We start from the raw sequence: 13,569 nt of genomic DNA, 5'->3' as shown, positions 1-13,569 counted from the left end.
TTCACCAGGGAGAGAGTGGGGAGCAGAACAGGCAGATCAACGAAGTACACTGCTGAGGGGAGCAGCAGGCAGGTCAGGAGAGGTCTGCCATGCCAAGTGGGTCTCCTCTGGGGCAGGCGGGGATCAGGTGGGAATCGAAGTCGTGCGGAAGTGGCTTAGGCTTCTTTTGCAGTGCATTAACCCACTGCGCCACCAGGGAGGGCCTCTGCTTTTTTTTTTTAAGCTGAACTATTAAGTCCAAAGAAACACTGTCAGTGATATATGTATTGTAGAGCTGATAATTAATCTGTTACCGCGCGGAACTGTCTAGTGTTAGATGACTTGTTCTCTTGACCAACTTTCCAGTAGATGACTTTTCTTACTTCTTTGTGATCCAGAGACACACACAATACTAGAATCTGCTCCTTGCATGTGAAATCTCTGTTTTTCTGGGTCAGGGTTGGGAGGCAGGAAAGCATAATAGTTAAGTGTGGGCCATAGAGTCAGAATGTCTGGCTTCAAATATTTGCTCTGCCATCTCCTGAATACCTCAGGAGAGACCTTTATAGAAACCCTGACTCCTGCCATTCTCTTGAAATTCCCAGCAGTCTTGTGGAAACACCCAGTATAAGCCAAAGAACTAATCAGCAATCACAGCAGCCTCCTTCATCAACACTGGGGGCTTCCACAAGAATTACTGATTTCAGAAGGTTGGGATGCGGTAAGAAAGAGCCAGTCAACTGAGGCATTGCCATCCTTAGCCATGACCAAACATTTCAGGTTTTCCTTGACGCCAGGCACTCCGGAACAGACACAGCTAGGCAGGGACCTGTGTTTAAGGTCTTCCCTCCAGTGAGTTGTGGAGGCAGAGAAGTAATGAACATTCTGTTTGGGATGAAGGCTTTTAGGGTAGGAGGATGCCCAGGTACTGGGGGTACAAATGGGAGGTCATTAAAATTGGAATTCAGAGTAGGCTTAGCAGTGTCATGTTGAGTTTAGCTTTTTGAAGTTTTATTATGTGAGGAAAGGGATCTGTGTGCCTGCTGGGATGTTGGCGGGTGGGGAGAGGAAAGGGAGATGGTGCTTTCCTAGCCCAGGGAACAGCCTAAGCGAGAATATCAAGCAGTAGGCATAGAATGGATGTTAGGGAGACCAGAGTGAAGGGGTGTCAGGGTGATTAGAGGCACCAGGAGAGCTTGTGAATAGAAAAGACAAGAAAAGGAGAGAGAGAGAAGTCAGAGAGGTAGGGCACAGAGTGAGAAGGAACACAAGGGAAGGGGGCTTAACACGTGGCAGTGATTATTCTTGGGCTGCACCAGCTGCTCTGACTGGATTCACTCCTTTAACCCTCGTCAAACCCGTGGCAGTAGGGTGCGTCTTGTCATCGTGCTCATCTCATCCTACAGACTGGGAAGCTGAGGTGCAGTAGGGCACCTTACGTCCATGGTGGTGCCGCTGGTGAGTGAGGAGATGAGAGTCTAAGCCCAGGGTCTGCTGCCTCCTGCCACCAGTGAACTGGTACTCAGCATTTTGTCTGCTTTTGTCTTGGTTCTTACGTTCATCAGCAGGTAGGGAAATTGAAATTCCATAGTTTGTCACGCACTAGCCAGGGAATGATGACGGCAGAACCGATTGAGACTGGTATCTGTGTTTTGCTTTTGGATTTTTTCTTCTTGGAATGAGTCCCAACAAGATGGGGAGTTGGGATAAATTCCTCCTTTTATGCGCTGCTTTCTCTGATTTCTGCCATCTTACTTCCTAATGGATATTTAAAAACTGATTCTTATATGGGCAACTGATAATGATTCCCACATTTTTTTTCTTTCCTCAATAATGAAATAGTCATTTTGGTACTAGGTTTTATTTTAAATGGACATTTATATCAAATGCTTTTTAACCGTACACTTTTCACTTTCTTTTCAAATGCAGGAGATAGCTAACAACATTGTAGAAAAGCTAGAAAATGTAAAATCATTTATAGAGCTACTAATACTGTTTTTGTAACATCTTTGAAATTTTTTTTTCTGTAGTTGAGGACACATTTAAGTCTTTTCCTCATTAATATCTCTATAGAAGCCATTCCCCAAATTAGACCACAATTACTTGCTCTTAATTAAACAAGAAGCTGAGCAGGCATTGGCTCTTGGGAGTCAGAGCTTTGAAGACCCCCCATTTTTGCTTTTTGGCCCTCCAGGTTCAGTCTGTCTTGGTCTCTTCTACATCCTAATAACAGCAGAGACTGCGAGAATGGCCCTTGCCTGGTGCGGCGTGGGCCAGCACTGTGGTAGCTGCAGGCCACTAGCAGCTCCTTGAGCTCACCATAAACTTGTGAAGAGGGCCTTGTGTCGGGCTGTGCAGGCGAGGACCCCAGGGACACAGGGAGCTTGGCAAAGGGAGGGTCCTTCAGCTCCGATGCCCCTGCATAGTGGGAGCTCTGTCCCAGGCTGTCTAGTACACTCCTTAGCCTAAATCAGGGCTCTTGTAATCTCAGTAATTAAAGGAGGATTTTCGCTCTGAACTGTCAGGTGGATCTGTGTTCTTCAGTAGGTGGGTATGGTGAAGAGATGAATCTAGGGCCCTCTGTACCTTATCACATTGGGAGTATCGCCAGCTGGGTGTCCTGAAGTGGCCGCTGGCTTTGAGATGGCTCCAGCAGGCACAGCCTCTGCGTTGACCGTGCTAGGTGGCACATGCCTCTCTTGGGTGCTGGTTTCTCCTTCCAGCCTCCTTTATGGGTCCTGGGAGACTTAGGAGGAAAAAACCAGCAGTGGCTTGCTTGGAGGGTTTTAGCTTTGGATCTTGTGTTCCATAAAATGCTGAGTCACCTACCATGATCCGCTTCCCTTCCCTTATCAGTTTTCCCCTTTCTGTGGCTCGCCTTGTTGGATTTTGTGCTTTGTAAGTGGAGAATGACATTAACACCTTTGCTGCTTTTCATTTTTGCCTGTTTTTTCAGCTTTATAAATTCCCGCCTGGATGTAAGTCTTTATCACTTGCTGGTGGCATGACTGAAAAAGTGACTGAGTCGGATTCCTGTGTCGCCTGTGCTGTATTTGTTTCCAGAGGGACTGGCTACCTGCAGGTTGTGGGATGAGTTGAGGGTAGGAATGGACCTCTCCCCTCTGGTTACACTCTGCTCCCTGGAAGAAGGCCCACTCCCACTTTCATTTAGTGGACCCGCACAGGCCCCTGACCATTGGTGTTTTTTCAGGCGCTCCAAGTGATTCTGATGTGGAGCCGCTGGGTTGCTTTTATTATTATTTTGGATTGGCTTTAAGTTGCTTAGTGTGTGAGCTGGTTTGGGTTGGGGGTGCTCAACAATGCAGCAGTTTTGCCGGGGACCGTGCCCCAGGTGACTGCAGGGCTGGCCCACTGTGTGACCACCTGGCCTGCCCTCAGGTGGTGCTGCCCTGTGCCAGGTGCTGGTGAAGCGCCCTGCGTATTCGGAGGCGGGCACTGTTACTATTTACTTTATAGATAAACTTTTGCTTCTGGCAGTGAGGAGCATGTTGTATGAAGGGTGCATCTCATTCGGGTTTTTCTAGTTTTGCAGTATGGAAACCCATTTTAAATACCAATATATGCCGAGTAAAATGTGACGGTGACAAAGGCCTGGTATTATATGAGTTCATTGGCATAAAATGTCCATAGTAGACAAGTCTGTAGAGTCAGAAAGTGGATGGGTAGATTCCTAGTGCTTGAAGGGATAAGATACGGGCCATAAAAATGTTTTAAAATTGGGTAGTGCTGGTGGTGCTCTATAAACCATTGAATCCAGCACTTTACATGAGTGAATTGCAATGTGGATTATATTTCAATAAAACTTAAAAACTTTCCTAAAGTGGTGAGTGCTATGCAAACATCTGAGTCTGGTGGGGGACCGAGGTGCTGCTTTGGTTAGGGGAGTCAGGGGAGACAGTTCTGAGGAGGTGACATTTGATAGTCAGTTATCAATCCTTGTGATCCTCAGAGGTCCCTGAGGCAGAGGGCATAGTAAACTCAAAGTGCTGAGGTAGGAATTCACTGGAGCACTCCAGGTAGAGTGACATAATAGAGTCAGTCAGAGTAAGGGAACTAAGGTGACCTAGATCAGATCATGTAGTGCCTTTTAAGGACTTGAAGACTGAGGTGTGTGTGTGTGTCTTAAGCTGAAGTAACAGATCCAAAATCTTAGTGGTTGAAATCAAAGAGATCATGTAGTGCCTTCTAAGGACTTGAGGATGACTGAGGGTGTGTGTGTGTGTGTGTGTTAAGCTGAAGTAACAGATCATCTTAGTGGTTGAAATCAAAGGTCATTACCTGTCCGATGAAGGTTTGGGGTCTCTTTAGCATCACTGACATTCTCATTCTCCATCTAAAACTCTTAAGAGAAAAGAGGGCTTTTGCCTTAGAAAGAAGGAGACAAGGCAAGACTAAACAATGGGTCTTAACTACAGTACACCCGTGGCTTTAACAAGTTTATTTTTTTCCTTTTTTTTTATTATTTTTTTTAAAGGTTTATTTATTCATACAGAACTGGGGTATAGGCCAGAGATGTGGAGGGTGAGAGGCTTCACCAGAGACAGAGTGGGGAGCAGAACAGGCAGATCAAGGAAGTACACTGCTGAGGGGAGCAGCAGGCGCGTCAGGAGAGGTCTGCCACGCCATGTGGTCACCTCCGGGGCAGGCGGGGATCGAACTCATGCGGAAGTGGCTTAAGCTTCTCAGTGCTGTGCTTTAACCGCTGCGCCACCAGGGAGGGGCCCTTTTTTTCGTTTTTTCATATCACTGAAAAACACTCTTATTTCAGGGGAGTGGGTCAGATAGCCATGGCTTGGGGAGCCCAGAATGCTGCCTGTAGAGTTCCAGTGAGCACGGTCTAGCTCCGCACTGCCATGTGCGCGTGTTTGCTCAGCTCTGGAAGCATTTAGGGTGAATGCTGATTTTGACAATATTTAATTTTGTCTTGTTTTGTCTCACTTTTTGGGCAATAACTTGATTCCCCAAGAAGGTTCAGTTCATCATTTAGCTCATCAGTTCATTGTCATAAAAAGGTATTTATTCAGTACATATCTGTACATAAGTTGTAACATTAAAAACTTATTTTCTTGTGGACATTGTTCAGATTGGCCTACTGAATAATGAACTACATTTATGAATCTTTAGTGATCAGAATAAAAGAAGTGTACTTAAAATAGCAGTAACAATGGTGTTAAGTATTTCTTAAAAGAACAAGTAGATAGGTTGTTTTGTATTTCACTAGTTTCAGTATCTTTATCTAGTATTACTCTTAGGTTTGTGTGCTTGATTAACTAATTTGGGTAGGAAATGTTGGTGCTTTTATTCCTTGAAGCAGTATGAAGATAGATGGACACTTCCAGTATGATTCAAAATAAGCTAAAATGGAGGCTTTGGATTGGGAATAAGACAATGTGATTTACTCCCAGCTTAGCTATAGCTTGTCATCGGACCCTGCCTGAGCTAGTAAAATGAGGAGGATGGGACAAAAAGACATGACATGTTAAGCTTTCTTGTTTCCTGAATGCAGTCTTAGTGGTGTTTCTTTACAGTACAATCACATTTTATAGAGAGGTTAGTTCTAAAGCCCATTTGTAAGGTGCGAATCATTTGTATTAACAATCACTTCTATTAAAAATAGCACTGGAAATATTTTCGGAAGATGCTGTTAGAAAAGGTCTTGAATAAACGCAGCACAGCCAGTTCTTTTCTTCAGCATTGGAACAGCCCACTGGCTCTTCAGTTGAGCACCAGTTGCAGCAGCAGCTGGCTTGCATTTAGGAGCCATGTTTCATGGAAAATCTCTCTCTTTAAATACTGAACTCATAGAATGTTGAGAGATAGATTGAATGAATATCAGATTCATGTTGCCCATTTCCTGCTCATTAGTAGAAGGGAAGGCAGTTACTAGGACAACTGAATTTTTCTCTCTTTTGTCCCTTCTTTTTGGCTAAGTGAATGAAGTTAAATTTGTGTGAGTTAAATGTGCATATTCTGCAATCCTATTATACACAAGATTATCCTGTTACATTTTTACTATCAGTGTCTATCTTAAGGCCCAGAGAGTTTCCTACTTCAGTCACTTCCAGTAGCCTTCATGAAAGTTCAGGTCGCCCTGCACCCAAGCCTCTGCCTTGGAGTGACTTATGTTTAAACAGACTCTTAGTTGAGACACATATGTGGTACCTGAACCAGAGCAGAGCTGCTCAAGCTTCACCAAAGTCCACTTGTGGCAGCGATCTGGTGAGGATCTTGAGAACTTTTAGCTCAGTATGGTGGAATTTCTTTAAAGTTCTATGCCATAATCATGATTTTGTTTTCGGGTAAAATTGTTGTAGATGGGTTATCATTGAGCAGAATAGATGCTGCTGGAATGTGCTGTTACCTTGCATAACCTTCTGGTGGCCCAGTCGGAAATAAAAATCCTAAGGAAATTAAGTCTAAGCGGGTGAGTAGGAGTCTCAGGTTCTTCAAGTTTCTCTTCTACTGTGGTGCTGTTCACCTTTTGAAGGTCAAATGTGAGGGTACACTTGAAATGCCTGATACATAGGAATGTAAGCTTCCATGCCTGTGTATCTGTGTTCATTCTTTCATTGAGTGTGAATATGCGCTAGTCCTGTGCATATGTGTAGTGTTAATATGCAGTAGTCCTAATAGGCACTAAGTATTGTTCTACGGATAGAGCAGCGGGCAAGACCAAGTTCTGACCTTCATGAAGCTGATATTCTAATGGGAGAGAACAGGGCAAACAAATATATGTTTAAAACAAAAATAAAGCATGGTAAGGTGAGAAGGAGTGAAGAAGAATTCTTATTTGTTGGATGGCAAGGTTCCATAGATGGTCATGTGCTCATGGCAACCTGGTGAAAAGTGAAGAATGTTCCCTGACCCCATGACAAGACTTTTGCCTTGAATATCTTCCCTTTTATTTGTAATTTTTGGGTGAAGTTGGAATTAATTTTATCTTTTCCATGTTAGCAAGTTGTCGCACTCTGCACTGAATAATAGTTGTCTCTTCCCAACTCATTTGAAACGCTGTTTTATCTTTTATTTATTTATTTTTTAAAGATTTATTTATTTGTGCATACAGAACTGGGGTACAGGCCAGAGGCTCAGGGGTGGCGAGAGGCTTCACCAGAGACAGAGTGGGGAGCAGAACAGGCAGATCGATGAAGTACACTGCTGAGGGGAGCAGCGGGCGGGCCAGGAGAGGTCTGCCACGCCATGTGGTCACCTCTGGGGCAGGCGGGAATCGAACTCATGCAGAAGCGGCTCCAGATTCTCAGTGCTGTGCTTTAACCCGCTGCGCCACCAGGGAGGGCCAATCTTATATTTATTTTATATGTGTTTATACATACATTTATAAATATAGTTATTAATGTTTTTCCATAGATTTGGCTTCCTGCATGTTGCCATACTGCTATAATTGCTGTACTTTTAGCACCAGGGAGGTGAATAAAAGCAACCAGGCTGTAGCAAACCACAGCCCATGGGCGAGATGTGGCTCACTTGTAGTTTGTTTTTTTTTAAACTTTTTAAAAGATTTATTTATGCATACAGAACTGGGGTACAGGTCAGAGGTGCAGGGGTGGTGAGAGGATTCACCAGAGACAGGGTGGGGAGCAGAACAGACCAGCTTATGAAGTATACTGCTGAGGGGAGCATCGGGCAGGTTAGGAGAGGTCTGCTGCGCCATGTGGGTCACCTCCTGGATGGGTGGGGGATTGAACTCATGCTGAAGGGGCTTTAGCATCTTAGTGCTGCTGCGCCATGAGGGAGGGCCCTCACTTGTAGTTTTTTAATAAAGTTATGTGAGAACACAGCCTCACTTAGATGTTTACGTTTTGTATATGGCTGCTTTTGTGCTCCAAAGGCAAAGTCCTTGCAACAGAGATCATGTGATCTACAAAGCCTAAAATATTTACGATGTGGCCTTCTATGCAGTTCACCTGCTTTATACTGTGTGTATTGTATGCAGCTGATAGGGCCAGTTCTTCCTCATTCTTTTTCAACAATTTCTTGGCTAAGTCTAGCATGTTTGTTCTTTCAGATGAACTTTGGAATCAATTTACTACGCTTGCCTCACTCCCTCACTTTTCCCCACCTTTTTTGGGGTGAGGATCTGGGAGGCAAGAAGGAATAGATAGTTGATTGCATTTAATTTGTAGTTTGGTAAAAGAAGCAGTAATCCTCTTCAATACTGGGTCTTTCTGTGCCAGAACTATTATAAGTACATTTATGCCTTTCAGTAAACTTTTATTGTGTCTTTATTTGTATGTTATATATTTGCTTCTTTTTGTATGTATTATGTTTTGGTTGTTACTACACTTGAAATCATCCCCAACTATATTTTACAAAGGATTATTTATGGTATAAACAAAAGATTCAGTTTTTATGCACTTAAGTTATTTCTGACACCTTATTGGAAATAAGTTCTCATTAGATCTGCTAATTTTTAAATTTGATTGTTTTGGTGCTGGTCAGTTTCTGAACTTATCTATAGTTATTTTTCATTCATAATGTTTATGTCTATATTGTGAGACTCATTGCCTGCATTAGTTTGAAGGAATAGACTTTGACCTTCCTTGGTGGTACTTTGTTTATTACTAAGCGGTCACAGCAAATGGTAGTTAACCCAAAAAATAAACAGCAAACATTCCCAGAAAATTTTATGCCCAGGCAACTTTTGTTGATAGTTTTAAGACTACCCAGGAGATAACTGTAGACAAGCTAATTATCAAGCAGGCTTTACCCTGTTGCAGAGTGATTTGTTGCTTTTAATAGAGAATATAGGGTTTGCATGTCACACAAGAAAGTCAAACCTTGTCACTGCTTTGCTGTGGAGAGCCATGTGATCATGAAATACAGTCGACTTAACCTCACTTTATGCTTTGGAATTGAAATAGGAGCAGGAGGAGATTTTTTATGAATCAGTACTTTTCCTAAATATGTTCTCTGTAAAGTATTTGATCTTTACCCTTAACATCTTTTCCTTAAGGATGTGAAATCTATTTTAGATTTCAAGGTCTATTACTTGCCCTAACACTGAACAGATGAACCATAAACTCAGTATGCGCTAATCTTTGTGGATTTGTCCTTTAATACCATTTTGGTCTCTCTCCCCTCCCCCCCACCCCCCCACCCCGAATTTGTCTCTCCTCTTGGGCTTGTGGGTGAAATTATACAAAAGGTGGTGATGTACATGGACATGGACACAGTGATTTGTGAAATGAATCTTATTTTTCTCATGGTCTGTAAAGAGAAGTTCATACATATAACTTGGTCTTAAACATTCCAGTATGTTTTTCCTACTGTGTTGAGATTATCTTTGATTCTCATTTATGAACACCAGTTGGTGGTGTGAGAATGTAGGAAGATCATCATAGGCTACAGAGCTGTAGAAGCCATATGCCTCAGTCGCAGAGAGAGTGCCAGCTTTTGGGTCTTTGATGTGGGCTTGACTTGGACCCAGAGAAAATAGGGACTATTTTAGATAGCTATGTAGTGAGGAAAGTGGTTTATGAGAATCTAGTGATCATTGGTATCTTTGTTAAACTTACTAGGATTGTTAGTGAATGTCCACGCGTTGTAATCCTTTACAGATGAGAACATTGCATTAGGTTAAAAAACTGGTAGATCTGACATCTACCAAAAAACAGCTATAAAACCAGCTGCTAGACCTCTAGAGAGAGGCTGTAAAGACCTGAGCGAGCGAGCGAGCGAGCGAGAGAGAGAGAGAGAGGATAAAGCAATTTTCATTTGTTTTGATTCTCGTGAATTTTGACAGTTGAATTAACATCAGGGTAGTGAAAAAAGCATACTGGAAGTCTGGAGGACCTCATTTGCTTGAATGTTCTTTGGCAAGCCTCCTTCCCTCCTGCGTGGACTCAGTTAAAAGAGAGACTCTAGTCCCTTTAAGTTTTCTTAAAGGGAGTTTAATTTATATTTACAGATGACAATGGAATGTATCATTTATCTTCCTGTTTTCAACTGGAGTACAAAACAGGGTTATGACTTGGTGGGGGAGTTTGTAAAGGAGTTGGCATATGTTTAAGCTCCCTAAAACCTCTTTCAGATCAGCCTGTTGTGTCTGGCTTTAGAGACCCCAATTATGTTTATTGAATGGAAACATAAGTAAACACCCATACATACTTTAACGCCCCCTCTCCCCCAACATTTTCTAAACCTTTTCTGTGTAGTTGTGCTAGTTAAGATGCACAACCAATATTCTGTGCCACATCATGTCATCACTTACTTTAAGTAAAGTATAGGACTAAGCCACCTTGATATCGAAAAATTAACGCTTGTCTAAATTGAGAGCCTGAGACCCTGCTCCGGTTGTCTGAGCCAAAACCCCTGGTTCCTCAGACCTCCTCTATGGTTGTCGCTGTGGCATACTGTCATTGGCTGCCGCCGGGTTCACGCGCCAGGTACATGGCAGGCCCTGCTGCTCCTGTCAGTGATGCTGACTGTCTGTGACTCTGCTACCTGCAGGCCCTCTGCCCTGCAGCCAGCCCAGAACTGAGCCCTTGGCTTGGTTTAGAAAAGAAAGTAAAGCTTTCTGAAAACTGGCAGGGAAGTCAGCGTGCTTTCCAGATTCGGAGTAGCAGCCCTGAGAGGCGGCCCCAGCACAGGCAACTTATATTATAGCGCCTACTCTTTGGTTCTCTTCTTCCATCTGGCTCATCCTGGGCCCCAGTCAAGTGTTGCAGTGGAGGGGGATTTTTTTTCTTTTTTTGTCAGAATGGTATAACTGGGAGAGTTACTTTATCTTTTCAAGGTTACTTTTAGACTCACCTTTTCTAACTGTTATGATAGTAAAAATAGGAACTGATGTAAATCCGATGTGTTAGGAAAATACTTCCATTAATGTTTATTCGTATATGAAATTACTTAAACTTTTAGCTCATATTTATATAGCCTAATATGTATACAAGTAAATTGAACTTTATTAGACATTTGAAATTAGAGATTAAAGACTTTTTTAACAGGTTTACATAAAGTGTTTTATTGTACAAGATTCTAATCTGAACAGCTTGATTAGTTTTTTGTGTATGATTTAGTGTGCAATTCTAAATTTATTAGAATAACTGATACCCATGCATTCTTAGATTTGGACATGTTTCTTTACAAGTGTGATCTCTGCTTCTGTGGCCCATGTTAATATTGCTGTGCAAGTAACTGTAGAGTCCTTCTAGGGCTCTGGCCCCCAGACCTGGAGCTTGCCAGGGCAGTTCTTTGATTTGTCTGTCGGGGGCAGGGGGGGGGCCCTTAGACTCTGTTTTCCCTCTTGTATAAGAGACAAGAAAATACATTGTGAGAAATGCTGAATTGTTGAGGTGCTTTCCTATCATTTTCTTCCCAGGGCTTGATCTCCTTAATAGTAATTTTGGGGAAGAGAAAGAGAAAGTGAACATTTCATTTGAGATCTGTCTTTGCTAGTTTGCTAACATTATTGTGTGTGTGTATGTGTGTGTGTGTGTTTAAGATCCATTGCTGGTAGGTTTTTACATCTACTGAAGTAGTTTTGTTTTACCTTAGACTTCAAGCTTTCATAAATGTGCTTTACCATTTTGTTGGGAATTTAACTTTATTATCAGACATTATTTCTAGACGATAGATTAGTGGTTGCTTGTATTTTATTGACTAAGTATCAAATCGATGGAGATAGTATTTAGTTGTATCAAAACATTTATCTTTACTTCTGAGCTTTTTGCAATGTGGGAAATAATTGATACTGAAATTTCCCCCTTCTTCTTTTAAAGACTTTCAGCTGAACTCTCATCTCTCAACACTGGCAAATATTCATAAGATCTACCACACCCTTAATAAACTAGTAAGTCAATCCTTTAAAAACAAAACTATCAACTGTTTAAAGTAGTTGTTTGAAGTGTATTTGATAAAAATTTAGATGACAGATACTGAGTTATCAACTGTTTATAAAGTACTAAATTTTAAAACTTGCTGCATATGTGATTTTTTTAGTGACAATGGGCATATTTTTTTCAGAATTTAACAGAAGACGTTGGCCAAGACGATCACCAAACAGGTATCTATGATGTTACTACTATTTAACTTTAGATAAAATTTCTCATTTAAAGTTTTGAAGGAGAAGTACTAGCTGAGCATGCTGTATATTGCTGTAATACACTCCACTAATCAGCAGTGACTCCATTGAAAGTGTTTTTCAGGTTATAGTGAAGGCAGCCTTGTTACATCTTCTGCCTAGTAAGACATCTCTTCTAGGCATGCTGGGTGGTGACAGCATACTTTAATCCCTTTAAAGGGGCTAGGGATTCTCTATTGTGGTTTCAAGATACTGTTTTGCTACTGAAGTATTTTAATTTTTATTAAAACTGTACTATAAAAATGCAGTTTGAAAGGTATTTCATAAATAACTGTCGAATTAATATGAAAAATGATTTGCTACGTAGCGAAGGGTATGTGTGTGTGTGTGTGTTTGGGAAAATTGATTATTGTAAAGGAATAATCAAAATCTGGCTAGCAGTTGTCACTTGGGGAGGACTTGTTACATAGATAGCTAGGCTCTGTTAATGTTGTTTCTGATTCTGTAGGCTTGGGGAGGGGTCCTAGAGTTTGCATTCCTAACAGGTTCCCAGTGGGTGCTGATGTTCCGTGTCTGGCGTCTGGAGATCATACTTTGAGAGTCACTAGTCATAAAGTTTAGAAACTTGGATTTGATCAGTGGTTCTAAAGCTTCCAGTAGAAATTATAGACATTAATATTTTGGAAATATATTTAGAAAGTATTAAGTTTATATGTTATTAAATTTTATTAAAAATATTAATTTTGGTTTGGAAATTTACCACAATTTCCAAATTGTGCATCTCCTTAATGTGTGCATTTATTATTGCATGAAGGCACTGTTAGCTGCTATATATACACAGGTGAACCAGCCAGGGCCCTGCAAACCCAACACCTTTGTAAGTGCCCTGAACACTGAGTTGTTCCTCAGGGATCCAAGTAGGATCCCTGAGGTGAGAGGGAGCAGGTTCAGGGCAAACAGTCTGGAGTTGTGTGACCTCCCTGTATTTTGTTGATTTAGTTCACGTTAGCAGATTTTCTTTCAAGTAAGCTTGTTATCCTGAACACTAAAAAGATTGCTTTTTGTGTAGCCTGGGACTCTTCATTGTCATGGTTCTAAGGTTCCTCCTGCAGAGCTGTGCAGCGTAGTCTGTAACTTTGCTGGGCTATTAGTTTGCTTCTGCCTTCCTGAGGGATGAGGGTGAGAGGACCAGGAAACCAGTGAGAGCCTGAACTGCAGTGGGCATCAAAGAGTTGACAGCATTTCTTTGTGAAAGGTGGCCCCATACAGTTGGTCAGGACTTCATGCACTGCTTTCCAGGGCCTAAGGTTACTCTTTCTGCTTTGCTTTCTTCATTTGAAAAATGGGATGCTGACAAGGCCTACCTCCAATGGTCATCGTGAAGAGTGATGAGTGCCAGTATTCCTCCACTGTGACTTGCAGACAGTGTTGCTTTATAGTCTTGGTGCCAGCTGCCCACAGTACTTGGCACCAAGCACTGATTGAATAGATTTTTTTTCCTTCAAAAAATCCTGATAGGTAGATAT

The 13,569-nt window shown here is 41.9% G+C and overlaps 1 protein-coding gene across 4 annotated transcripts in view; it reads left to right on the top strand.

Annotated features, from left to right (window-relative positions):
• DCUN1D4 (DCN1, defective in cullin neddylation 1, domain containing 4) overlaps positions 1-13,569 on the top strand; it is a 60,403-nt gene that overhangs the window by 7,746 nt on the left and 39,088 nt on the right. For 2 of the 4 annotated variants that reach the window (XM_012724257.1, XM_012724256.1), the window contains exons 2-3: positions 11,742-11,812; positions 11,986-12,025. In XM_012724257.1, coding sequence (XP_012579711.1) covers positions 11,742-11,812; positions 11,986-12,025 — 111 coding nt within the window. Of the gene's footprint in view, positions 1-64; positions 73-1,367; positions 1,438-11,741; positions 11,813-11,985; positions 12,026-13,569 lie in introns of those variants that run through there. The other 2 variants (XM_012724259.1, XM_012724258.1) reach the window with 2 other exon arrangements.

The sequence above is a fragment of the Condylura cristata genome, unplaced genomic scaffold (assembly GCF_000260355.1).
Source record: "Condylura cristata isolate star-nosed mole 26May11 unplaced genomic scaffold, ConCri1.0 scaffold00012, whole genome shotgun sequence".
Taxonomy (NCBI): Eukaryota; Metazoa; Chordata; class Mammalia; order Eulipotyphla; family Talpidae; genus Condylura; species Condylura cristata.
This window is presented reverse-complemented; position numbering and strand designations above follow the sequence as displayed.